At 40.4% G+C, this 25719-nt stretch overlaps 1 protein-coding gene across 1 annotated transcript; it reads right to left on the bottom strand.

Moving 5' to 3' along the window:
* Positions 1 to 382: 382 nt before the first annotated feature.
* On the bottom strand, positions 383 to 8379 carry MMP7 (matrix metallopeptidase 7). The gene is given in 6 exon segments (NM_001136491.1): positions 383 to 652; positions 2804 to 2965; positions 3100 to 3228; positions 4957 to 5105; positions 5190 to 5416; positions 8266 to 8379. Coding segments are annotated over 6 exon segments (804 nt in total). The 5' UTR covers positions 8374 to 8379; the 3' UTR covers positions 383 to 623.
* Positions 8380 to 25719: the final 17340 nt, after the last annotated feature.

The following is a 25719-nucleotide window of genomic DNA, read 5'->3' as shown; positions in this document are numbered from 1 at the left end:
GGTAATAGGTTAGGGGCAACTGAACACCCAAAATAATGTGGTGGGGTTACTTATGTTTTTGGTTTCAGCCTTTGATTTCATTGTATGGCATGTCTTCTTTTGCCGCAGTCCTCCCAAATAGAAATCATTTTTGTACTCAGTCACTCAGTTGTGTCTGACTCTTTGCAGCCCATGGACTGTAGCCTGCCAGACTCCTCTGTCCATGGAATTTTCCAGGCAAGAATACTGGAGCAGGTTACCATTTCCCACTCCAGGGGATCTTCCTAACCCAGGGATTGAACCCGAGTCTCCGGGGTCTCCTGCATTGGCAAGCAGATTCTTTACTACTGCACCACCTGGGAAGCCGGAATAGTTTTACCAAGAAATAAAAATTGTATTTATCTATATGTTTAACATTTATTGACATCCACCAAGTGCACCTTGCTTGAGGAGACGCATAGATGAGTAAGACATACTGATGTCATAAACAAGTTTATCCACAAATGGAGAGACATAAAAACCAACCACAATACAAGGTTGGAGGCAGCAAGTGTTAAATGGAAGGCAGGAACAGTGTTCTTTAATTCTGGTTGGGAACAGTTACATAGAACCCAATGAATGAATGTGTGTTCTTGCTGAAGTTTCTATTTTTTTCTTGAATCATTTCTCTTTCCTGTTAAGAGACAAAAATTAGAACATTCTGGCATTGTATAAAACACATACACACAAATCCTAAGGCTAAAAAAACACAAGAAGTGTTGCAGTAGGTACTCATTCATCCAGCCCCCTTTTCTATGCCTGGGACAAGTTTTGAAGATTAACCTCCAAAGGCTAAAAAGGCAGCACTGAATAGTGTGTAGGCCTTGGGCGTCAGATACTTTTGCATCCTGTCTCTGCCATTTTACCAGCTGCATGATCTTGGGTAAGATACTCCTTATTAACAGCCTCTCTTCGTATTAGATTACCAATCTATAGAACAAGGGCATTAATAATTTACTGGATTATTGGAATAAACAAGCTAATGCATGTGAAATGCTTGGTACATTATATAAACTTGATGCATTTTAGCTGTTATTTTTATGATCCTGAAGAGAATGTTGGGAGTTTTACATTTGTGAGTTTAATCACATTCTTTTGAATTTATGTTTTCTGCTCATAACACTTCTTGGATTAATAAACACCTTACATTTAATACCTATATCATTAAGTCTTGCTTTAATTTATCCAGAAGCTATCTCTTTCCAACTTTGACTGGAGGCACCTCACTCTCTGAAACATAGGGTTTAAAGCACTAATCCATGAGTTCCATGGTTTTATACAAGGGGAGGTACTAATAATATTTTCTGCCTTTTGGTGGTAACTGCCAACAATTGTCAGTGTTTCGTGAGCTCTTTTGACAGCAGCATCTCCTTAAATAAGAACTTTGAGGTACAGGTACATGATATTTTCCAAACTGTCTTCTTTGAAATGCTATTCTGAGAGGGCTCAATGGGTGTTCCAAAGAGAGGATTGGAATTTAGGAAGCGCTGAATTAAACAAGAGTTTGTTAGGTTCTCTGTAACATCCCATGTACCTCAAATACAGTAGGTAGTGGTTTTTGAATTTGTTTCTCCAAAGCATCTTTTTTTTTGGTGGGGGCCGGGTAGAGATGGGAATTGTCCGGTAGGACAAGTGTTCTGGGAACACAATTTGAGAAAAGCTGATTAATAGTAAATTTCAGCTTCAATCTGTTATCTTACAGGAGTAATTTCCCTGTGAGGACATTACATTATTTATTATGTGGAAGCACTTTCACTGCTTTTCTGAACATTCAAAAACTCTTAGGTGATCTTTTTGCCATGTATTCTTATTATCCTGACATTTTTGCCAGAAAAGTTTAATTGAATCTGTTTACTTAAAGATATCATTCTGTATGTATTCTCTTTTCCAAATTGCTTTTAAAAGCATACTAAGTAGTGATCAGCTGAATTGTGTAGTAGAAAGCGTGAAGTCATGCAGCCCTGGCTTGGAATTTTTGTTCAAGAACCCAGAATTTGTCCTTGGACGATTTATTTAGCTTCTTTGATTACTACTATTATATTCTTTGCTCTATTACTATTATATTTTCTGTAAGGATTAATAAACTCTTTACATTTAATACCTATATAATTAAATCTTTCATTTGTCTGGAGACATAGCTTTTTATCCTTGTCCTTTGATTTCTTTCTCACAATACCTCTTTCTGACTTGATCAAGCAAATACAAATCAGTTTATTTTTTTAAAACTGAGTTTGGAACTTGATTAAAACAAAAAAGTCCCATGTAGCTTGGGACATGGGATATTCATACAATCATGACTAGCAATTATAAGAAGTCACTGTTGATGGCTAATTCCTTTCCCTATGTACATACGCAGGCAAGAAAAATTAGGTCACTTTTCCTTCTCTAGGGCCAAATCCTTGGGAGTGGGAAGCTACAGGGGAAGGTGTTATATTCCTTAGTCTATCCCTGTTGGGGAGTCTCCTAAAGTACTTGAATTGAGCAAGAAGGAAGAGCGAGTTGCAGCTTAAAGAAAAACCCCTTGAAGTTTCATTTTCATGATTTCATCAAATGGTATTATATTACTGAAAACTTAAAATCATAGTATAAATATTCTCATAGTATAAAATCGTCTGATTAGATTTCAAGTATCCAATGTCTCAGATTTCTCCCCTCAATAGGCTTTTAGATATATATGTTCCAGTGTGTTTTTCAAAGTAAATACCTATTTCCCAGCCTTTCTCATTCAGGCCTACCATAAGGAGACAATGCCTCCTTATGGAAATACGGAAATTGTAAATATTACCGTATAATTTCTGAATTCCGTTGATATCATCCTGTGAAAGTTTGAAATTCTTGGACTCTTCTTTGCTGTAGGTTGGATACATCACAGCATCAGGATCAGACGAATGACTCAGACCTAAGGAATGGCCAAGCTCGTGTGTTGCAACATACAGGAAGTTAATTCCTGAGACCAAAGAGAGACATACAGTGACCAACTATTATTAATCAAAGCAAATATCAAAATTAGAGAGAGTGAAGATATAGAAAGTTCAGGATTTTAAAAAGGATGTGTAGTGGAAGAGATACGGGATGCTATACCTATCCCGCTAGCATCAGTCCAGCGTTCATCCTCATCGAAGTGAGCATCTCCTCCCAGGCCTGGCCCAGGTGCAAAGGCGTGAGCCAGTGTGGCTCCTGGCCCATCAAAGGGATATGGGTCCCCGTGAGCTGAAAGAAAGCAGGGCGATTGCCTTTAGAGACTGAATCTATATCCAGTCATTCCATCTTTTAGTCTATATGATTAGTGAGGTGAAAAAGATCAGTCCAAGCAGCCAGCTACATGACAGGGTGGTTTGGGTATTTGTTTGTTACAGGAACTTTTTCTTTCATACAACTGCTGCTTATCCCTGATAACCTCCACATTTTGAAAGCTTACTGATGCAGGACTTCAAAAATATTCACGTCTAATTTATGGTGGCATCTAAACATTAAATTTGATCATTTTCCTTTGACGCATGGTGGCAGAGTGGAGAACACTGGATTCAGCAGGTAACTGAGTATCATTTAATGTAAGTTTTCTTAAAAATCTAGCTTATTCTTTGTGAATATAGTAGATAGTTCCTTGAAGAAGTGTGTTCAAGGTGTCTTAAAGTGGATTTTGATGTGCTTTTGTGATGCAGAGAAATTTATTTTCAAACTGTTATCTGGCCATATCCAATTTATCTGGTTCTTAAAAAGCATGGAGTGTCATGAACAGTGCTTTCTGTAAGGTTTTCTTCACTCTTGTCAATATTGCGGTTTAAGTTTAAATTTCAGCTAAATTCACAGCACTCAGGAAGTAATATTAAAACAGACCAAAAGAGTAACATTTTCCTCTAAAATTTGCACCATGAAGCACCAGTAATTAATAGCAGTTCATGTATATGGGTTTTATCTCCTTAAGCCCTTTAACATAAAATTTTCTATTTTCTGCTTTCTTACTAAATACATGAAAGATGTTGGCAATAGGCCACAGGGGCAATTCAAATCTTAGAGACCACTTAGGGCCTTTGGAAGTTGTAACCTCTTCTTTTGCTTATATATGTGTGTGCGTGCTAAGTTGCTTCAGTCGTGTCTGACTCTCTGTGACACTATGGACCATAGCCTGCTTGGCTTCTCTGTCCATGGGATTCTCCAGGCAAGGATACTGGAGTGGGTTGCCATGCCCTCTTCCAGGGGACCTTCCCAACCTAGGGATCAAACACGTGTCTCATATGTCTCCTGCACTGGCAGGCAGGTTCTTTACCACTAGCACTACCTGGGAAGCCCTTGCTTATAATTTACACATGTATATAAAATGATTCATTTTATAAGATAGAGGTTGGCAAACTTTTTCTGCAAAGGACCAGATCTGTGGGCTTCATGATCTCTGTTGCATTTACTAAAGTCTGTCATTGTAGCCCAAAGCACTCACAGACAATAGGTAAATGAAAGAACATGGCTATGTTTGGGCTTCCCTCATAGCTCAGTTGGTAAAGAATGCGCCTGCATTGCAGGAGACCCCGGTTCAATGGACATAAGTCTGAGTAAGCTCTGGGAGTTGGTGATGGACAGGGAGGCCTGGCATGCTGCAGTCCATGGGGTCGCAAACAGTCAGACATGGCTGAGTGACTGAACTGAACCGAATGGCTATGTTCTAATAAATATTTATTTACAGATTTGGCACATGGATCATAGTTTGCCATCTTCTGCTATAAAAAGTGGCTCTAAATTAATGGACTAGAAAAAATGTAGTAACATTGATATATATACACACATCTTTATATCTGTATTCCATTAATCTGCAAAGAGATCGATGTATCTGTCTATCATCTATCTATATCTCATTAAAGATTTTAAATCTGGAAAACAGGAGGGCATGGATATACACAACAAGCAAAACAGCACACAGGATCAGCCTGAAGGAATCTTCCTTACCTCTTCTTGCAAAGCCAATCATGATATCAGCAGTTCCCCATTTAACTCTCTTAAACGTCAGTGGGATCACTTCGCTCCATATTTTGAAGGCCTTGGCCACTAATTGATTCACTGTGATATGTGGTAAGTCTGAAGTATATGTCATGATCCTGGTAGCAAGCAAGAAAACAAGTTTGACCTTTTAGGAAAAAGACTATATTGCTTTTGCCAAAATGAGCCGAAGCAAAACTGACCTGTAGGTGACTACTTTGGAAGTCCATTTTGGCTGATTTGGGAATAGCGAAAATTCTGCAACATCCGGTACTCCACATCTGGGCTGCTGCATGATCTCTATAATACGGGGGCTTAAGATTCCAGTTATAGGAAGGTGAAAGAATCCTTCCATCCGCTTGAGTCTGACTTCTAAACTATTGGCATTCTTCATTTTTGAGTCAGATGAATAAAATCTCTTAAGATAGTCCTGTTGGAAAGAGAGTAATTGGTCTGTAATTCTTGTTTGTTGTCTTCTTTTATCTCAGAAGTCTGTCCATCTTTGCCTCTGATTCCTATGGACCCAAATAGTAGTCTGAAGGCAGAATAGTTACACAGTAACCAGGTGAAACAAGAGTGCATTCATGGGAAGAAAATTTAATATTGATGATGAGTCATTGCCATTTCATTTCATGGCCAAAAGAGTCCCTCTATTTTTCTATTACCCCATTGTATAATTTATAAAACATAGACTTGTTTTTAATGGTTGGGAAGAGTGCCCAGTGTCCCCTCAAGGTGTGCACCTGAGGTTTTCCGTTGGCATCAGAGACCCTTTGGGGAGATCCAAAGTCACCCAGCCCTTTCTTAGACACTCTGGAGGTCAGGTCCCTGAGGTTAAAGGTCTTAACATTTCAGTCCTGGGAAAGGAAATTAGGACATTAATTCATTTAATATATGTATTTTCTAGGTGAAGAAATCAAAATTCATAGTAACTAAATGATGTGCTCCGCAGTCACGTATTAAGTTAGTAGGCAAACTGGTCCTGAGTTTCTTGACCGCTTGCCAGGCCAGCGCTCTTTCCATAGCTAAATTCTTTGTAAAACCCTCTTTGTGAAGCTATAAGGTAAAGCTGGTCTCTTAGGTGTGTTCCATGTGCAGTTAGGTCCCTGGTAATTTCTTAAAGGACCCCAGTGAATGGGTGTGAGGATAGTGGTCCCGCCGCCTAAATAGGAAAAAATAGAGAGTGAATGAAAATAACAACAGCAGCAGCCTCCCAAGAACCTTGATGAAGCACTTACTAGTGGCAGGGACTATACCAACAGCTTTATATGCTTATCTTATTTAAACCTCATAACCACCCTGGAAGTTGGGTATGGCAATACTTTCCTATTTCACATCTGAAGAATCATGGCTCAGAGAAGGGAAGTAACTTGCATGAAGTCACCCCAGGAGTAACCAAAGGAATGGGTATTTGAAGTCCTATTCTGATTCCAAAGCCCATTTCCTCAGAAAAACCTACAGCGTCATGTTAATGTGTGATAGTGCGGTCGAAATGAGTTAGGTGTATGAACTTCACCTAAGTAACCTTAGCAGTAAGGTGCTCTCTCTTCCTGTTCCCAAGGACTGTGTTTCATTCAATACAACAAGTACTCACTGTTCATCCAGGACAGTGGGGAGTTAATCCCTGATTTAAAAACGAATAGCTCATTTTCTCCCTTCCAGAGCCAGCAGCTTTACAAAGACACCCTCTGGAAGAAATCTCTCAGTATCCTTGAGATGAGTTTTCCTACCTTCCTTTAAAACTAGAGAACCTCCCTCTGGTTTACTGGCAATCTGTACGCTGTGTGAAGGGGCTCGACACTCCTGCAAGTGGACTCCCCCTGGAGAATCCAGAAGGTGGAACCATATGAAATGGACATTTTCTAGATCAAAAGAAAGCAGTCAAATAGGACCTCCCTGATGGTCCAGTTGTTAAAACTCTGCCTGCCAATGCAGAGGACATGGGTTTGACACCTGCTCTGGGAGGATTCCACATGCCGTGGTGCAACTAAGCCTGTGTGCACAGCTACTGAGCCTATCCTCCTTACGAGAGACGCCACTGCCATGAGAAGGCTATGCATTGCAACTGGAGGAAGCCTGCACACAGCAACGAAGACCCAGCACAGCCAAAAATAAAATAAACACATTTTAAATAATGGTCAAATATCAGTCATTTCATGTGGCTCAATCCAACACATCACAAGGACTTTCAAAAAAGTCAAAGTTAGTGTGAAATAAAACTCAACTTTTCTTATGCTTAACGCTTAAATTTATAAACAAAATTTTACCAAGTAATAATAACATGCACTTTGGGCTTTTCTGGTGGCTCAGCCTATAAAGAATCCAGAGAACCCAAGGAGGCTTGGGTTCGATCCCTGGGTCAGGAAGATCCCATGGAGAAGGGAATGGCCACCCACTCCAGTATTCTTGCCTGGAGAATCCCATGGGCAGAGGAGCCCTATGGGCTACAGTCCATGGGGTCGAAAAAGAGTTGGACTCGACTGAGCCACTAACACTTTCTGTCCCTCACTCACATTAGGATAATTATTAAGTAATATATTGGAAAGTACATGACTTTTGAACCAGAACTTGTTCTTGACTCTTGTCTCTACAGTGAGCAAGTATGTGGGATGTGAATCAACTTTACTTTGGTTTCTTCTTTCTCCCAGGATAGAGCTGAGGATTCAATGACACCACGTTAGGACGTATTTCATAATCTGAAGTTGTTATATACACGATAGTTAGTATTGTTACCACTTCATTTATTTGCTAGACTCCTCAGGTATAAAACACAGTATTACTGTCTCCACTGGATATATGAGAAAACGAAGTCAGAAGTTCATGCCTCACCCATCATCATCGGTTTATCAGCAGGAGAGCTCCAACATCTACCCTCATTTTCTGTTCTCAAGTCTCTCCATCACTAGGGTCCTCATCTTAAGAAGCATCGCTTTGCTGTTTATGAGAATATCTCGAGTTACAATACACTGTAGTGGTCGTGAAAGCTTCAATTTATATGTCTCAAGGATGTTGCTTCACAACACCCCCATTTGATTGATATCATTGTATCTTCAGCTAGAAAACTGAAGCTCAAAGGTTAATAACATGCCTCTGTCCATCCACCCAGTCGAGTGAAGGAGGTTGAACTTGAATCCCCTCTGGCAGGCTTCAGAGCTTGCACTTAATCGCTACTTGATTAAAGCATATAATGCCTTTATAATCGGGAAAGTTATTAAAGTGGCAAAGCACAGTTTGTCTGGAAAGTCCGTGGCGGCCCAGGAGAGCGGGCCAGAGACGTACCTGAGCCAGCTGCCAGCGCGGGTCGCCCTCGCCTCCCGGGCCCGGGCTGAGTGGCAGGGCCGGGCTGCCAGGCAGCAGGCACGCGGCGCACAGCAGTGCCAGCCGCATAGCTGCCTCCTTGCACTTACGGGGCATTTGGTGTTCTGTGCCGGAGGCTGGAGAAATTTATACGGCTTCTTAACCTTGAATGTGGAAACAGGTGACTCATTTGAGTGTTTTCTTTGTTTGGAACATCTTACGGAACTTTGAAAAGCGTGTGTTATCTTTCATTAATGACAACGAGGAAGTATTACGCTCTTATTGGCAGGAAGCACTCAACGGATTTGTCTTTCAAAGGGTTTTTTTTCCCCACTTGTCTTCTATATAAATTTAACCCATGAGAAGACGTATTTTCTTTGCCAGAATCAAATTGCTATTTTTTTTTTCTCTCATTTTAAAGCCTTTATTTGTGCATTCATTTTTGGCTGTGCTGGGTCTTTGTTGCTGCGCAGGGTTTTCTCCAGCTACAGCCAGCCGGGCTACTGTCTGGCTGCGGCGCGCAAACTTTTCACCACGGTGGCTTCTCTTGTTGCCCAGCACAGGCTCTAGGGTGTGCAGGCAGCGGGAACTGCGGCACGGGGGCTCGGCGGCTGCGACCCCTGGGCACTAAGCACAGGCTCAGTACTTAGGACAGATGGGCTTAGTTGCTCCGCTTCCCAGATCAGGGATCGAACCATGTCTCCTGCATTGGCAGGCGGATTCTTTATCACCGAGCCACCAGGGAAGCCCTCAAATTGCTACTTAGACATGTCTTCTCAATGAAAAAATCGAGGGAGCATTATAAACAGGACAACTGTATTTTAAACAATATTAAAAAAAATGAAACACACAGAAAAATACTAACTCATAAACCATGCGAATAGTTAAGTCATGATGAAGCAAACACTGTAACTGTCTCCAAAGTCACAGAGGGGAAGTCATATTGTTTACATCCTGCACATTCCTGAGTATACTCTATTGTAGCACATCGTTCATTTCTGAATTTTCTGCCGTTAGCTTAAAATGTATTTTGCTTTGAACTTTTGCTTTGTCGCCTGTGTTTAGTCATGCTGATTCTGGGCCTTTTGTAAAAGAATGTTGCCTATAGCCTGAAGTATATGGGATAGCCTATTCTTAAGGCTCTGGCTTTTAAGAGTCCATTCATTTAGAGATTAAAGAGTCGCAGAAGAAACAATAGTATTTGTCCTGTTGGAAGTTTACAGGAACATTGTGACTGACCTACGTGGGCAGCTGCAAGAACAAACGATTCCTCCATCAAGAAGTTGGCAACAACCAGCCATGCCCCGCTCTCATCTCGCCTTTAAAAGTAATTTGCTGAAACCCTTCGAGGAGTTGGGGGTTTTTCGGATACAAGCCACCCGTCTCCTTGCATGGTCCGGCAATAAATCTTTCTGCTCCAACTACTGATGTTTTGGTTTGTTTCATCTCACTTGCATTGGGCACAGGAACTTGTGTTTGGTAACAATAGCTTCAGATGATTTTTTCAAAAGAAGGAATATCAAGTAGACTAGGTGAATATTTAGAGCAAGGGGCATCAGGAAGAAAACTTTTCCTAAAACTAGCTACAGATACTTCCTAAATTGTTTTGATAATTCTTTCTTTGTAGATATATTTTTATTCATCATAGCAATTCTCTATCCTGAGTGCGTAAGACTGCACTCAGGAAAGAAAACTTTTTCCTGATCCGTCTTTGAGCTAGCACCATTAAGTATATTTCTATGTCCCCAAATTTGTGTTGTTGTTTAGTTGCTAAGTCATGTCTGACTCTTTTGAGATCCCACTGGACAGTAGTCTGCCAGGTTCTTTTGTCCCTGGGATTTACCAGGCAAGAATATTGCAGTGGGTTGCCATTTCCTTCTCCAAGGAACCTTCCTGACCCAGGGATCCAACCCACATCTCCTGAATTGACAGGCAAATTCTTTACCACTGAGTCACCTGAGAAACCCTTGCCCAAATTTACTCATTCATAAAACAAAAACATTCATTTATCCATTACATGTGCTTGGTCCTAGGGATAAAGGAGTCTGTATACTCTGAACTCAATTATCTTGTAGGGAGATATAATGGAATCATCTTACAGAGCTTAAGTTAAATATTAAAGTAAAAATATGTGTCCAGTCATTTGTTGCTAAATCTGGAAAACTCGTTTTGGTCCTTATCACAGTTGATCATGGACGGGCAGTTGATTCCTGTCTTTTTTCATGAAAGACTGTCTTCCCTGGGATTCTGTGGTAATACATTCTCTTGTTTTTTCTTCTATTTTGATCCCGATTTTCCTGTTTAAACTTCTCTCGTGTCTGCCTCTTAACTCTTGGTGATCTTTAAGTTTCCGTCAGTGGCCTTTACTTCTTGTGCTATGAACATTCCTTCAGTTCAGTTCAGCTCAGTCTCTCAGTCGTGTCCGACTCTTTGCGACCCCATGGACTGCAGCACGCCAGGCCTCTCTGCCCATCACCAACTCCCGGAGTCCACCAAACCCATGTCCATTGAGTCGGTGATGCCATCCAACCATCTCATCCTCTGTCGTCCCCTTCTCTTCCTGCCCCCAATCCCTCCCAGCATCAGAGTCTTTTCCAATGAGTCAACTCTTCACATGAGGTGGCCAAAGTACTGGAGTTTCAGCTTTAGCATCATTCCTTCCAAAGAAATCCCAGGGCTGATCTCCTTCAGAATGGACTGGTTGGATCTCCTTGCAGTCCAAGGGACTCTCAAGAGTCTTCTCCAACACCACAGTTCAAAAACATCAATTTTTCGGTGCTCAGCCTTCTTCACAGTCCAACTCTCACATCCATACATGACTACTGGAAAAACCATAGCCTTGACTAGACGGACCTTAGTCGGCAAAGTAATATCTCTGCTTTACAATATGCTATCTAGGTTGCTCATAACTTTTCTTCCAAGGAGTAAGCATCTTTTAGTTTCATGGCTGCAGTCACCATCTGCAGTGATTTTGGAGCCCAAAAAAATAAAGTCTGACACTATTTCCACTGTTTCCCCATCTATTTCCCATGAAGTGATGGGACCAGATGCCATGATCTTCGTTTTCTGAATGTTGAGCTTTAAGCCAACTTTTTCACTCTCCTCTTTCACTTTCATCAAGAGGCTTTTTAGCTCCTCTTCACTTGCTGCCATAAGGGTGGTGTCATCTGCATGTCTGAGGTTATTGATATTTCTCCCGGCAATCTTGATTCCAGCTTGTGTTTCTTCCAGTCCAGCGTTTCTCATGATGTACTCTGCATAGAAGTTAAATAAGCAGGGTGACAATATACAGCCTTGACGTCCTCCTTTTCCTATTTGGAACCAGTCTGTTGTTCCATGTCCAGTTCTAACTGTTGCTTCCTGACCTGCATATAGATTTCTCAAGAGACAGGTCAGGTGGTCTGGTATTCTCATCTCTTGAAGAATTTTCCACAGTTTATTGTGATCCACACAGTCAAAGGCTTTGGCATAGTCAATAAAGCAGAAATCGATGTTTTCTGGAACTCTCTTGCTTTTTCCATGATCCAGCGGATGTTGGCAATTTGATCTCTGGTTCCTCTGCCTTTTCTAAAACCAGCTTGAACATCAGGGAGTTCACGGTTCAAGTATTGCTGAAGCCTGGCTTGGAGAATTTTAAGCATTACTTTACTAGCATGTGAGATGAGTGCAATTGTGCGGTATTTTGAGCATTCTTTGGCATTGCCTTTCTTTGGAAATGGAATGAAAACTGACCTTTTCCAGTTCTGCGGCCACTGCTGAGTTTTCCGAATTTGCTGGCATATTGAGTGAAGCACTTTCACAGCATCATCTTTCAGGATTTGAAATAGCTCAACTGGAATTCCATCACCTCCACTAGCTTTGTTCATAGTGATGCTTTCCAAGGCCCACTTGACTTCACTTTCCAAGTTGTCTGGCTCTAGATTAGTGATCACATCATCATGATTATCTGGGTCATGAAGATCTTTTTTGTACAGTTCTTCTGCGTATTTTTGCCATCTCTTCTTAATATCTTCTGCTTCTGTTAGGTCCATACCATTTCTGTCCTTTATTGAGTCCATCTTTGCATGAAATGTTCCCTTGGTCTTTCTAATTTTCTTGAAGAGATCTCTAGTCTTTCCCATTCTGTTGTTTTCCTCTGTTTCTTTGCATTGATTGCTGAAGAAGGCTTTCTTATCTCTTTTTGCTAATCCCATGAAGCAGTGTAATAGTCAGGGTCCAGTTGAGAATAACAGAAATTGCCTTACCTAGTTTTAGAAGAAGGGAAATAGAGGAAGAACTTTCAGAACAACACCATAAAACTTACCAGTCAAAGAAACCACTCCTTCCATGTGCAGGATCCTGGGAAATCAGAGAGCTGCTCTCTGATCAATGGTCCCAGAATTCCACACTTTATGTCATCTGTCTGACTTATTTCATCAAGCATAATGTGCTCTAGGGTCTCCTGCATTGCAGGCCGATTCTTTGCCATTTGAGTCATCAGGGAAGCCTTAGGCCACCCACATTGCTGCAAATGACAGCTTTTCATTTTTGGTGGCTGAATAATATTCCATTGTGTGTGTGTGTATGTGTGTGTTGTGTGTGTGTGTGTGAGAGAGAGAGAGAGAGAGAGAGAGAGAGATCTTAATCCAATAATCTGTTGATGGGCACTTGGGTAGCTTCCGTGTCTTGGCTATTGTAAATAGTGCTGCTGTGAATACTGGAGTTGTTTGTATATTCTTCATTTAAGTGTTTTTATTTTTCCCAGTTATCTATTCAAGAGTGGAATTTCAGGATCATATGGTATTTCTGGGCTTCAACATAGAGAAGCTGGTTCAATCCCTGGGTCAGGAAGATCCCTTCGAGGAGGGCAGAGCAACCCACTCCAGTGTTCTCACCTGGAGAATCCAGTGGACAGAGGTTGCTACAGTCCATGGGGTCACAAAGAGACTGAGCGACTTTGCATGGAGGCGTGATATTTCTACTTTAATTTTTTGAGGAAACTTCATACCGTTTTCCATAGTGACTGCTTCAATTTACATCCCCATCAAGAGTGTACTAGGGTTCCCTTTTCTACACGTCCTCTCCACTATTTGCTATTTGCAGACATTTTGATGATAGCTATTCTGACAGATGTAAGGTGATACCTCATTGTGGTTTTGATTTGCATTGCTGTAATAATTAGTGATGTTAAGCCTCTTTTCATATGTCTATTGGTGATTTGCATGGTCTCCTTTGGAAAAATGTCTATTCAAGTCTTCTACCCACTGTTTGATTTGGTTGTTTATTTTTTTGATGTTGAAATGTAAGTGCTTTATATATATATATATATATTTTGAATATTAACTCCTTATTGGTCATATAATTTCCAATATTGTCTCCCATTCTCTAGTTCATCTTTTCATTTTATTGGTGCTTTTCTTTGCTATGCAGAAACTTTTAAACTTAATTAGGTTTCATTTGTCTATTTTTGCTTTTATATCCTATGCCTTTAGAAATAGATCTTGGGAAATATTGCTATGCTGTTGTTTCGTTGACAAGTTGTGTCTGACTCTTTGTGACCCCATGAACTGCAGCACTCCAGGCTTCCCTGTCCTTCACCATCTCCTGGAGTTTACTCAAACTCATGTCCATTGAGTTGGTGATGCCATCCAACCATCTCATCCTCTGTCGTCCCCTTCTCCTCCTGCCTTCAATCTTTCCCAGGACCAGAGTCTTTTCCAAGGAGTCGGCTCTTCACATCAAGTGGCCACAGTATTGCACCTTCAACTTCAGCATCAGTTCTTCCAATGAATAGATCCTGGAAAATATTGCTATTTATGTCAAAGAGTGATCCTCCTGTATTTTCCTCCAGGAGTTTTAGGGTTTCCAGTCTTATAATTAGGACTTTAAACCATTTTGAGTTTATTTTTGTATATGGTGTTAAGATATGGTCTAATTTCATTCTTTTACTTGTTGCTGTCCAGTTTTCCCAGCACCAATTATTAGACACTGGCTTTTTTTCTGTTGTATATTATTACCGCCTTTGTCATAGATTAGTGAACCATAGGTGTGTGGGTTTATTTCTGGGACCTTTATTCTGCTCCACTGACCTATGTGTCTTTTTTTGTGCCAGTGTTACAGTGTTTTGAATACTGTAATTTTGTAGTGCAATTTGAAGTCAGGGAGCATGATAGCTCCAGTTTTTTCTTTTTAAAGATAGCTTGAGGAATTCAGAGTCTTTTGTGATTCCATGTAAATTTTAGGATTATTTGTTCTAGCTCTGTGTAATGTGTAATAGGCATTTTGATAGGAATTGCATTTAGTCTGTAGATTTCCTTGGGTAGTATGATTATGTTAACAGTATTAAAATTTCCAGTCCAAGAACACGGTATATCTTCCCATCTATTTGTCATTAATTTTTTTCATCAGTGTCTTATAGTTTTCCAAATATAGGTCTTTCATGTCCTGAGGCAGGTTTATTCTTAAGTATTTTGTTATTTTTGATGCAATTGTAAATTGTATTATTTCCTTAATTTCTCTTGTTGATAGTTCATTGTATGTGTATAGAAACGCAACAGATTTCTGTATATTAATTTAGTATCCTGCAGTGTACTGAATTCATTGACGAGCTCTAGTTTTTTGGTGGTGTCTTTAGGATTTGCTATGTATTCAGTGACAGTTTTACTTCTTGTTTTCCAGTATGAAAGTGCTATCTATTTTTGTATTATACTTTATAATATAATACTAAAACTTTATAATATAACCATAATAACAAATATTCTTATAAAGTTTACAGTGTACTCAGCTCTAAGTGTTTAACATATTGTTAAATCCTCAAAACAAACCTGTGGTAGGTACTATTATTTTCATTCTTTTTTACAGTTGAAGAAACTGAGGTGTGAAGTTGAAGCACCTTACCCAGTGCATGCATGCTCAGTTGCATCCGACTCTTTGCGACCTCATGGACTGTAGCTCACCAGGCTCCTCTGTTTATGAAATTTCCCAGGCAAGAATACTGGAGTGGATTGTGATTTCCACCTCCAGGGGATCTTCCTGACCCAGGGATTGAACCTGTGTCTCCTACATTGAAGGTGGATTCTTTACCGCTTACTGCTGAGCCACCAGGGAAGCAACTTATCCAGTATCGCACAGCTATTAAAGTGGCAGAGATAGGCAGTCTATCCTATTTATCACTGTATAGTACTGCTTGTATCATGGGATGAAATATTGTTTCATAAATTACTTCAAGGTTATTTCCTGACTCAATGGGACTACAAGGTCCTTGAGAGCAGGAACTTGTCTATTTTTTTTGCTGTGTGCTCCATTTTGCGTGTCCTCCAAGTTATTTTTTCTTTTCATATGTACCTTAAAAACTTTTTAGTTTAAAATAATTTTAGATTTTCAGAACGTTCTTAAAAATAAAACAAGGAGTTCCCGAATACCCCTTACCCAGCTTCCTTTAATATTAATATCTTATGCAACCATGATCTTTATCAAAATGAAATTAACATTGGAATATCACTTAACTAACATATAGACTTTATTTAGATTTCATCAGTTTTTTCAATAATTTTTTTCTATTCCTGGGTCCAGTGACATATACCAAGTTGCATTTGGAGTCTTACTGTTTTTTAAATCTGCAAATAAGCAAGAGAGGAAAGCTGACTATCTGGGCCAATTTGATAATGATATCCAACAGTCTAACTCTAAATAAGTTTTTAACCATCAGGTTTTCCTCAATTTTCAGTGATAGCAGTATAAATTTCTGTGCTTTAAAGTAGGACAGTATGACATACAAAGATCAACATTTAAAAATAAGTGTTTTTTTTCTTTTTTGTATTTGAATAAGGAGAAAATTCAAATTGAATGTCCAATTCTTGTAATTACATCGAATTCCATCCCTCTTAAAAGCTTTGTTATTAAAAAAGCTGCAGTCTGTTGACTGCCTATCCCTGTTAAGTAAGTACTTTACATGTGATTTTGCTGTTAATCATCACATCAACGCTAAAAGATAATTTTAGTGCAAAGACATTAGTTTTTGTTTGTTTGGCAATTTTTATTTTTGTCACCGCCCTTCCCCAACTTGGTATGATCTCCCGTTTGTGGATCTCCCACCTGGAGGCTCTATGGCAGTGCCAAGGGGGACCTCCTCCAAGAGGACGGATGCCAACACGCTGCACCTCCCAGGACTGCTGTTGTCAGAGCTCCGACCCCAAGGTGGGCCGCTGTGGACCCGCACGTCCGCAGGAGACCCCCAAACCCTCACAGGCAGGTCTGCTCAGTCTCTGGTGGGGCCGCTGCTCCTTTGCTCTGGGTGCTGGGTGCACAGGTGCCTGGTGCCCTCCAGGAGTCTCTGTTTTCCCCAGTCCTGTGGAAGCTCTGTAATCAAGTCCTGCTGACCTTCAAAGTCAGATTCCCTGGGGATTCCCAGTCCCTTTGCTGGATTCCCCAGGTTGGGGAATGCGGGGCCTGATGTGGGGCCAATCATACCAAAAAAGGTTCTTGCACTGTTGCAAAGGTTCCTGGCCCCACTGCTGCTAGACTAGTTCTGGCTCTTACCATCCCTCCTTTCAATGTTTGCATAAGTTTTTTTGGAAACTTATTCATTTATTTACCAAATATTTATAAAGCATATGGTATGTGGTATAGCCCTATGAGAGGGCTACGGAACTCAAGAAAACTAACACTTAGACACTGCCATCAGGGAGTTGGCAGCTTTGTTGAAGTAGCCACAGAGAATTGGAATGCAATATGATCAGTGCAATGATGAGGTGTTCTTGAGATATGAAGGAACAGGGAGGATGAATATTTAGCACAGCCTGGTGTTGTTGGCTGATGCACTTAGGACAATGAAGGCAGGCTCACTCATACCTGCAACATCTGAGTTCATCACGTATTGATTAACTGACGGGTTAATCAAGTAACTGACCGGTGCCTTTGAGGAAGGCTGCCATACTGAAGGCTCAGATTTGGTTCTTAATACTGACAAGTCAAATCTGTAGTAGCAGCAGCAACAGCTAGATCAACTGTCGGTGAGCTCATGAATAGCTTCCAAGTCCATTACTGTGCATTTTGCTCACAGGTCCACTATGTTCATGGGTAGCTGAGGGCAGAGGCGAGCTGACCTCTACTAGACATGTGATTCCATCCACAGAGGTGTTCAGGGCTTCCTTCTACGGAGATGTGCTCCTTCAGACATTGATGTGAGACACAAAGATCCACCCGTTTTGTGCTCACTTGCCTAGGTTCATTCAGGTGCTACTTTCCCAGACCTCTTTATATTTGATCTTTATAATCTTTCTATCTTGTTCCTTCTAGATTCCTGATGAACCAGTCAAGTGACTTGTGATTACAGGAATTTATGTATATTTTAATTTTTATGTGATCACTTCCCCCTCCAGACTGAGTTGGTGGCTGCTTATCATCATCAACATCAACAGCAAATGCACTGTTCAATGCTCTGCTTGCTGGAAGCATCACCCTTCATTACTACCTTTCACAGTCACCCCCCACCCCGGGAGACTCGAGTACAGCAACAGCCTACAGTGAGCCAGGCATGAGAGTTTCCCTGTCATCACTTAGTGAAGGGAAGCAGAAAATGCCATCCCAAATATGTCACTTTGGCAGAAGGCTTATTTGGAGCTGAAGGCAAGTGAGAAGAAACAAAGAAAAGAAAAGCTCTATGCCCTCTCCCTACTTTCTTAAAAGCAGGACATATATTTATAAAGTATCCCCATTCTCTATTTACCAGGAAGGACCAGACCTCCTATCAGCGCAGAGACAGCCTGAGCGGAATCTATCTAACAAGGTTAACTCACTAGATCTTCCATGAGTTCTCCCATATATCTACCTTCCCACAGTTTGCTGTTCCAGAAACTGAAAGCCCATTTCCTTCTTGTCGTTTCTCACATTCACCTTCTCTGCTGAATTAAACCATCACCTTTATCCTAAAAGGCGACTGAACTGAACTGAACTGAACTGAACTTTACCCTAAATTAAATGACCCTCGTGCACTGTCATATAAATGATTCCAAGTATCCAAAGATGTATTGATAAGTCAAAAGCATTTAGCTAAATAAAATGTTTAGTATTATTCCCTTGGACACAAAAGAGATCTAACTGGTCTATCCTAAAGGAAATCAATCCTGAATATTCATTGGAAGGACTAATGCTGAAGCTGAAACTCCAATATTTTGGCCAACTGAGGCGAAGAACTGACTCATTTGAAAAGACCCTGATGCTGGGAAAGATTGAAGGCAGGAGAAGGGGACAACAGAGGATGAGAAGGTTGGATGGCATCACTGACTCAATAGACATGAGTTTGAGTAAGCTCCAGGAGTTGGTGATGGACAGGGAGGCCTGGTGTACTGCAGTCCAGGGGGTCGCAGAGAGTTGGACATGAATGAGTGACTGAACTGAACTGAACTGAACTTCATCCTAAATTAAATGACCCTCATGCACTGTCATATAAATGATTCCAAGTTTCCAAAGATGTATAGATAAGTTAAAAGCATTTTGCTGAATAAAATGGCTAGTATTATTCCATTTGCATAAATAAATATATATTTAAGTATAAAATATATGTGTAGTAGTGATTTCTTTTGAGGAGAGAGGTCAGTGGAGCACAGATAAATGGAGGTTTTCACTTTTTATTTTATAACAGTTAATAAAAGATAACATTTTTGTATGTGGAAGACCCTGTCCTAAATCTTTACTTTTTTTTTTAATTTCGCTTACTCATTACAACCCCAGGATGAAGATACTTGTGGTTGAAAGTGTAGACTCTTCCAGTCTACAGACATTTAAGAGTTCATATCTCAGCTTATAGTCTAGCAGTGCAACTGTGAGCTTAAAACAAATAACCTAAACTCTCTGTGCTTCAGTTTCCTCATCTGCAAAATGTGAATAGAAGTAATAGAGTTGTTGTGAGGGTTAACTGAGTTACACATGGAAGCTTGTTAGAACAGGCCTTGACACATAAAGCACTCATAAAATTATTATTATTATCATCATTTCCATTTTATAGACAGAGTGAGGCCCAAAAGTTTTAAGTCACTTGTTAGTAAGTGGTAGAGTCAAGTATTAAACCCAGCCTGTCCCTAAAACCTAGGCTCTTAATTATTTAGTCAAACTGCTTCCCAGTTCTCTTGGATAATTGAACTTTTTGTAAGCATGCTTATGAACACATGTGTTACTTGTGTATCTTGGAGAAATTAAAAGCTGTGAAAAGAAATGTGAAAGGAAAATAAGTTTTTACAAGATGAAGATGAAATTTTAAACTATCACCTGTGCACTTTTTAAGAGAGCATCATAGATATTCATGGGGGTTCCTAGCTGATATAGTGGAAAAGAATCTGTCTGCCAAAGCAGAAGACACAGGTTGGATCCCTGGGTCAGGAAGATCCCCTGGAGAAGGAAATGGCAACCCACTCCAGTATTCTTGCCTCGAAAATCCCATGAATAGGGTAGCCTGGCAGGCTACAATCCATAGGGTCGCAAAGAGTCAGACATGAGTGAGCACAACATGCTTGCATAGATAGTAATAATTTTTTTTAAGCAGCTTTATTGGGATTTCATTTACATACCATAAAATTCACCTGCTAATGGTGGTTGGTTTAGAGAAAAAAAGTCTTGGTTACAGAGTTTTGTTTTAGCTCATGGTAGTATTTTCAAATTCACTGCAGTATTTAGCTTGGTGTCCAATAATTTGGTTCAGTTCAACCCACTCACAATTATTAAGCACTCATGGAGGAAAGGCCTTGGGGGATACAGCAATCATGTGAAAAGTCCCTGATTTTCCCTTAAGTATAAAAGCTGGTGTTTTTATTTCTATCATTTGCATTTGATTATTTTTGGCCTTTTTCTTTTTGTCATGATGTAAATCATGATTAAATTATTCATTACACCACTGTTTTATTTTGTGTGTGTGTGTGTGGCAAGAGATAATAAATTCAACATTTTTTGTCATCACAAAAAATGTTTCTTGTGCCTACTTTTTTGTTTTGAAGAAGCTGCATTCATTTGTGGCGAAGGAAGGACTTCTCTAATAATCTACTATATCCCTTGGAAGTAATTCTAACATCATGTTGTATCCTGACCATTCTAGTCTGAGAATTTCCCGGAGTGTTTGTACAGTCAGAAAGATTCCCCTTGGTTATTAGGAAACTCCATCAGCTCTCCTTTCATGCGACTCTCTTCATTACTGAATTTCCAACATCCCACATCTAGCCTTCATCACAGACTGGCCTGAATTGACATCATATCTCTATGTATCATAAGTCAGGTTATTTTGTAGAAGGGTAGTCTCTTTCCTTAGGGACTTGAATTTGGTATATATTATGAGCCAGACATAGATCATCAATTGGGGAAGTAGAATGAGGGTTACTGGAAGATTATAAATATTTGGAGTGGGTGATATGATGCTGGGCTTCCCAGGTGGCTCACTGATAAAGAATCTGGTTGCCAGCGCAGGAGACGCAAGAGACACGGGTTAGATCCCTGGATCAGGAAGATCCCCTGGAGGAGGGCATGGCAACCCACTCCAGTATTCTTGCCTGGAGAATTCCATGGACAGAGGAACCTGGCGGGCTACAGTCCATGGAGTCACAGGGTTGGACACGAGTGAGCAACTGAGCCCATGCACACATGATGCGGAAAGGGTTGCTGTAGCCCCCGCAACAGGCTTGGCTACACTTGTGAACCCCTTGATGAGGCAGTGACTGAGTCCAACCTTGTGTTTCTATTGATGGAGATGGTTTGTTTTCTCACATGCAGGAGGCAGTACAGGGCGGTGGAAAGAACGTGGACTTTGGAATCAGATACGTATTGATTCAAATCCGAGTTTCATCACCTTGGACAGGTTACTCAACTTCTCTGAGTCTGATTTCTTACCTCTTCAATGAGGTTCTAAAACTCTTGTTTCTGGCTATTATAAACAGTGCTGCGATGAACATTGGGGTACACGTGCAACCTAGATGTCCATCAGCAGATGAATGGATAAGAAAGCTGTGGTACATATACACAATTGAGTATTAACTCAGCCATCAAAAAGAATACATTTGAATCAGTTCTAATGAGGTGGATGAAACTGGAGCCGATTATACAGAGTGAAGTAAGCCAGAAAGAAAAACACCAATACAGTATACTAACACATATATATGGAATTTAGAAAGATGGTAACGATAACCCTGTATGCGAGACAGCAAAAAAGACGCAGATGTACAGAATAGACTTTTTGACCCTGTGGGAGAGGGAGAGGGTGGGATGATTTGGGAGAATGGCAGTGAAACATGTATAATATCATATAAGAAACAAATCGCCAGTCTAGGTTCGATGCAGGATACAGGATGCTTTGGGCTGGTGCACTGAGATAACCCAGAGGGATGGTATGGGGAGGGAGGTGGGAGGGGGGTTCAGGAGTGGGAACTTACGTACACCCGTGGCGGATTCATGTTGATGTATGGCAAAACCAATACAGTATTTTAAAGTTAAAAAAATTCCACACACACACACACACACACACACACAAACGAGAAAAAACCTTTTGTTTCTGGTCCCCTGGCTCTTGGTAATTTTTTTTTCTTTGCAGGGCTTCTTAGCCAAAGTAAACATTCAACAGTCCTGTTTATTAAGTAGTTAGGTTTGAATCAACTTAATAATTATGTCCTAACAATTTGAAAGCTATTTGAAAATAACAGACATAAATTGAAAGAAAAATAATTTTTTAATTTCATCTTTAAATAATCACGATTTCTTACTAGTGGAATGTGTGTGGGCTCCTGGTGGACACTACACAACTTCTGGATTTGGGGGTAAGATCAGTCCACACTGATTTTCACACAGTACTTGCTTTTTATCACAGAACCCAGTTTTGCAAAGTTTGATGACATCCAAAGGAATGTAGCATGATCTAATACTGAAACTGTGAACTACCTTGAACTACTAGTTTACTCAGTTTCCAAGAAACACTGAGCATTGCTGTATTTCCCCTGAAAATTTAAGCTATCCCAGGAGCCCCCCTGCGTGAATTTTGGGAGCCATGGGGTTGAGAGAATTCAAGTGCAGTGATTTTGGAGGGATGATGTAATAATGAGTGGCCAGTGCCTGGAACATCACAGGTGCTCAGTAAGCGCAGCAACAGACGTGTGCTCGGTGGGGGTGGGAAAGAGAGAACACGGCCCAGAACTCAATTCGGTATTATTCCTCTTCAAATAAACTCCTCTCACTGTGCTGAAACAGAGTCCTCTCTGGACGGCCCCTGATCCTTGCAGTGACCGCTACCACGGTTCCCTTTTTCTTTTATACCCCCACACACAATAGGCCAGTAGTATCAAATTCCCAGTACACTGGGGATAGCCTGGGAATTCAACTCAGGAGATCTGATGTACTGGTTTCAGTAAGGTGGGGGTAATTACTTAGGGTCTCTGACACTTCAGTTAAGAGGCAGTATTGTTACCAGTTATACACCACATCAATACCACGTTGATACCAGAGATAGCATAAATTTAAAAAGATTGTGTATTTTGATTTTGGCTGTGCTGGGTGTTGGTTGCTGTGTGGGGGCTTTCTCTGGCACGTGAGCTGGTGCTCCTCTCTAGCTGCAGTGCTCAGGTTTCTCATTGTGGAGGCTTCTCTCGAGTGGAACATGGACACACAGGATTCAGTAGCTGTAGCACAGGGGTTTAATTGCCCTACAGCACGTGGAATCTTCCCAGACCAGGGATTGAACTGCCATCTCTTGATTTACCACAGGACGGCCAGGGAAGTCCCAGAAATTTTTAATATTATTAAAAAATTAATACCTAATATATGAAAATTCTGATCTTTTTGTATCACTTTCCATAGTGTTTATTTTAATAATGTCACTAATGTCCTCTAGAAGGTTTTACAGTGCTGGGCATTCAAAAAGGTAAATTAAAAAAATTTTTTTTAACCATTTCCCAGTCTGCTAAATTCTATTTATATTTATAATTTTTTAATTTTCTTCAAGTATAGTTGGCTTACAATGTTGGGTTCATTTCAGGTGCATATAAAAGTAAGTTATAAATACATGTGCATCTTTTTTCACATTCTTTTTCCTTATAGGTTATTACAAAATATTGAGTGTAGTTCCCTGTGTTATACAGTAGGTCCTTGTTGGTTATCTACTAATATTTTATATACTGTAGTGTGTGTATGATAATCCCCAGCTCCTAATTTATTCCTCTTCCCCTTTCCCCATTGGTAAACATAAAATTGTTTTCTATGTCTCTGGCTCTATTTATTTTTTGTATATATAAGTTCATTTGCATCTTTTTTGATTCCACATGTAAGTAAAATCATGTGATATTTTCCTTTCTCTAGCTGACTTACTTCACTTAGTACGATAACCTCTCGTATGATAAAGTTGCTGCAAATGGCATTATTTCTTTTTTTATGGCTTAGTAATATGCCACTGTGGGCTTCACTGGTAGCTCATCTGGTAAAGAATCTGCCTGCAATGCAGGAGATTCTGGTTTGATTCCTGGGTCGGGAAGATTCCTTGGAGAAAGGATAGGCTACCCACTCCAGTATTCTTGGACTTCCTTGGTGGCTCAGATGGTAAAGAATCTGCCTGCAATGCAGAAGACCTGGGTTCGATCCCTGGGTTGGGAAGATCCCCTGGAGGAGGGCAAGGCAACCCACTCCAGTATTCTTGCCTGGAGAATCCCATGGACAGAGGAGCCTGGCAAGCTACAGTCCATGGGGTCACAAAGAGTCACACATGACTGAACGGCTGAGCACAGCACACAGCACGGTATGCCACTGTATGTGTGTATACAGCATATCTTCTTTATCCATTCATCTGTTGACAACATTTAGGTTGCTTCCATATCTTGGCTGATGTAAATAGTGCTGCAATGAACATCGGGGTACATATATCTTATTGAGTTATGGTTTTCTTTGTACAGCCACTATGGAGAACAGTATGGAGTTTCCTTAAAAAAACTAAAAATACAGCTACCGTGTGATCCTACAACCCCACTCCTGGGCATATAGCCGGAAAATCCTGATTTAAAAACAATGTTTATGTAAGTAATTTAAATAAATAAATAAACAAACAGACAACCATACTATGTGGCCCAACACCCTGCAGGTCAAACAACGTGTGCCTTTAGATTTTCCCGGTGGATCATGCTTTCCAGCTCTGAAACCAGCCCAAACTGTTTACCTCTGGTTGATAAACCTAGTGCTTACGGCCCATGGAGTGAGTCATTTTTCAACACCTCCTTTCTCTGTATGACAAAATTATTTTCAATCATAATCAGGAAACGAAATGAATAAGAGTACTGACTGGAAAGAAAATGCAGAAAGTGAAATTTTCAGTTACTGAACATCGTAACGAATAATGTTGCACTTTTTGTTTTTAGACCTGAACTTCATTGTAATCAATTTTGCACAGTTGTATCAAAATTTGTCAGTCTATCTTGACTCACAGTGCATTGAAGAACACTTTTTTGATTTGCACTTTATTTATTAAACTTTTAAAATTGACATATAGATGATTTCAGAGAAGGCAATGGCACCCCACTCCAATACTCTCGCCTGGAAAATCCCATGGATGGAGGAACCTGGTTAGCTGCAGTCCATGAGGTCGCTAGGAGTCGGACATGATAGAGTGACTTTACTTTCATTTTTCACTTTCATGCATTGGAGAAGGAAATGGCAACCCACTCCAGTGTTCTTGCCTGGAGAATCCCAGGGATGGGGGAGCCTTGTTGGGCTGCTGTCTATGAGGTCGCACAGAGCCAGACACGACTGATGCGATTTAGCAGCAGCAGCGTAGATGATTTACAACATTGCGCTAGTCTTTACTGTATAGATGAGTCACTTATGCACAAATAGATAGACATTATTTTTAAAATACTCTTTGCTATTACCGTTTATCACAGGGTACTGAATCTAGTTCCCTGTGCTGTATGGTAGCACCTTGCTGCTTATCCATCCTGTACACAACAGTTTACATCTGCTAACCCCAGACTCCTGGTCCCTCTCTCCCTGCTCCCCACTGGCACTCACAAGCTTGTCCTCTGTGTCTGTGAGTCTGTTTCTGCTTTGCAGATTGGTTCGTTTGTGCCATATTTTAGATAAAGGTGATATCATATGGTATTTAGCTATCTGTTTCTGACTTACTTCAGTTAGTATGACAGTCTCTAGTTGCACCCATGTTGCTGCAAATGGCATTATTTCATAAAGAACAGCCTTTATTAATTTAATTTTAAAGGTTTTTTTTCACATGAAGTGATGGAAATACAAATAGTTAGGAAAAATCTTAAACTTAGGGATACGTTTGTCAGACATAAAACATTCCCATTTCACATCAGTTTCCAGATATCACAATGCTATCCACATCTGTTACTTTGGAACTGACTATAGCATCTTTCATACATCTCTACAGTTGAAAAATTTAAAATACCAAAAAGCTCCACATGGTCACAGGGGATGACAGAAATGATGAGT

This window comes from Ovis aries, chromosome 15 (assembly GCF_016772045.2).
Source record: "Ovis aries strain OAR_USU_Benz2616 breed Rambouillet chromosome 15, ARS-UI_Ramb_v3.0, whole genome shotgun sequence".
Taxonomy (NCBI): Eukaryota; Metazoa; Chordata; class Mammalia; order Artiodactyla; family Bovidae; genus Ovis; species Ovis aries.
This window is presented reverse-complemented; position numbering and strand designations above follow the sequence as displayed.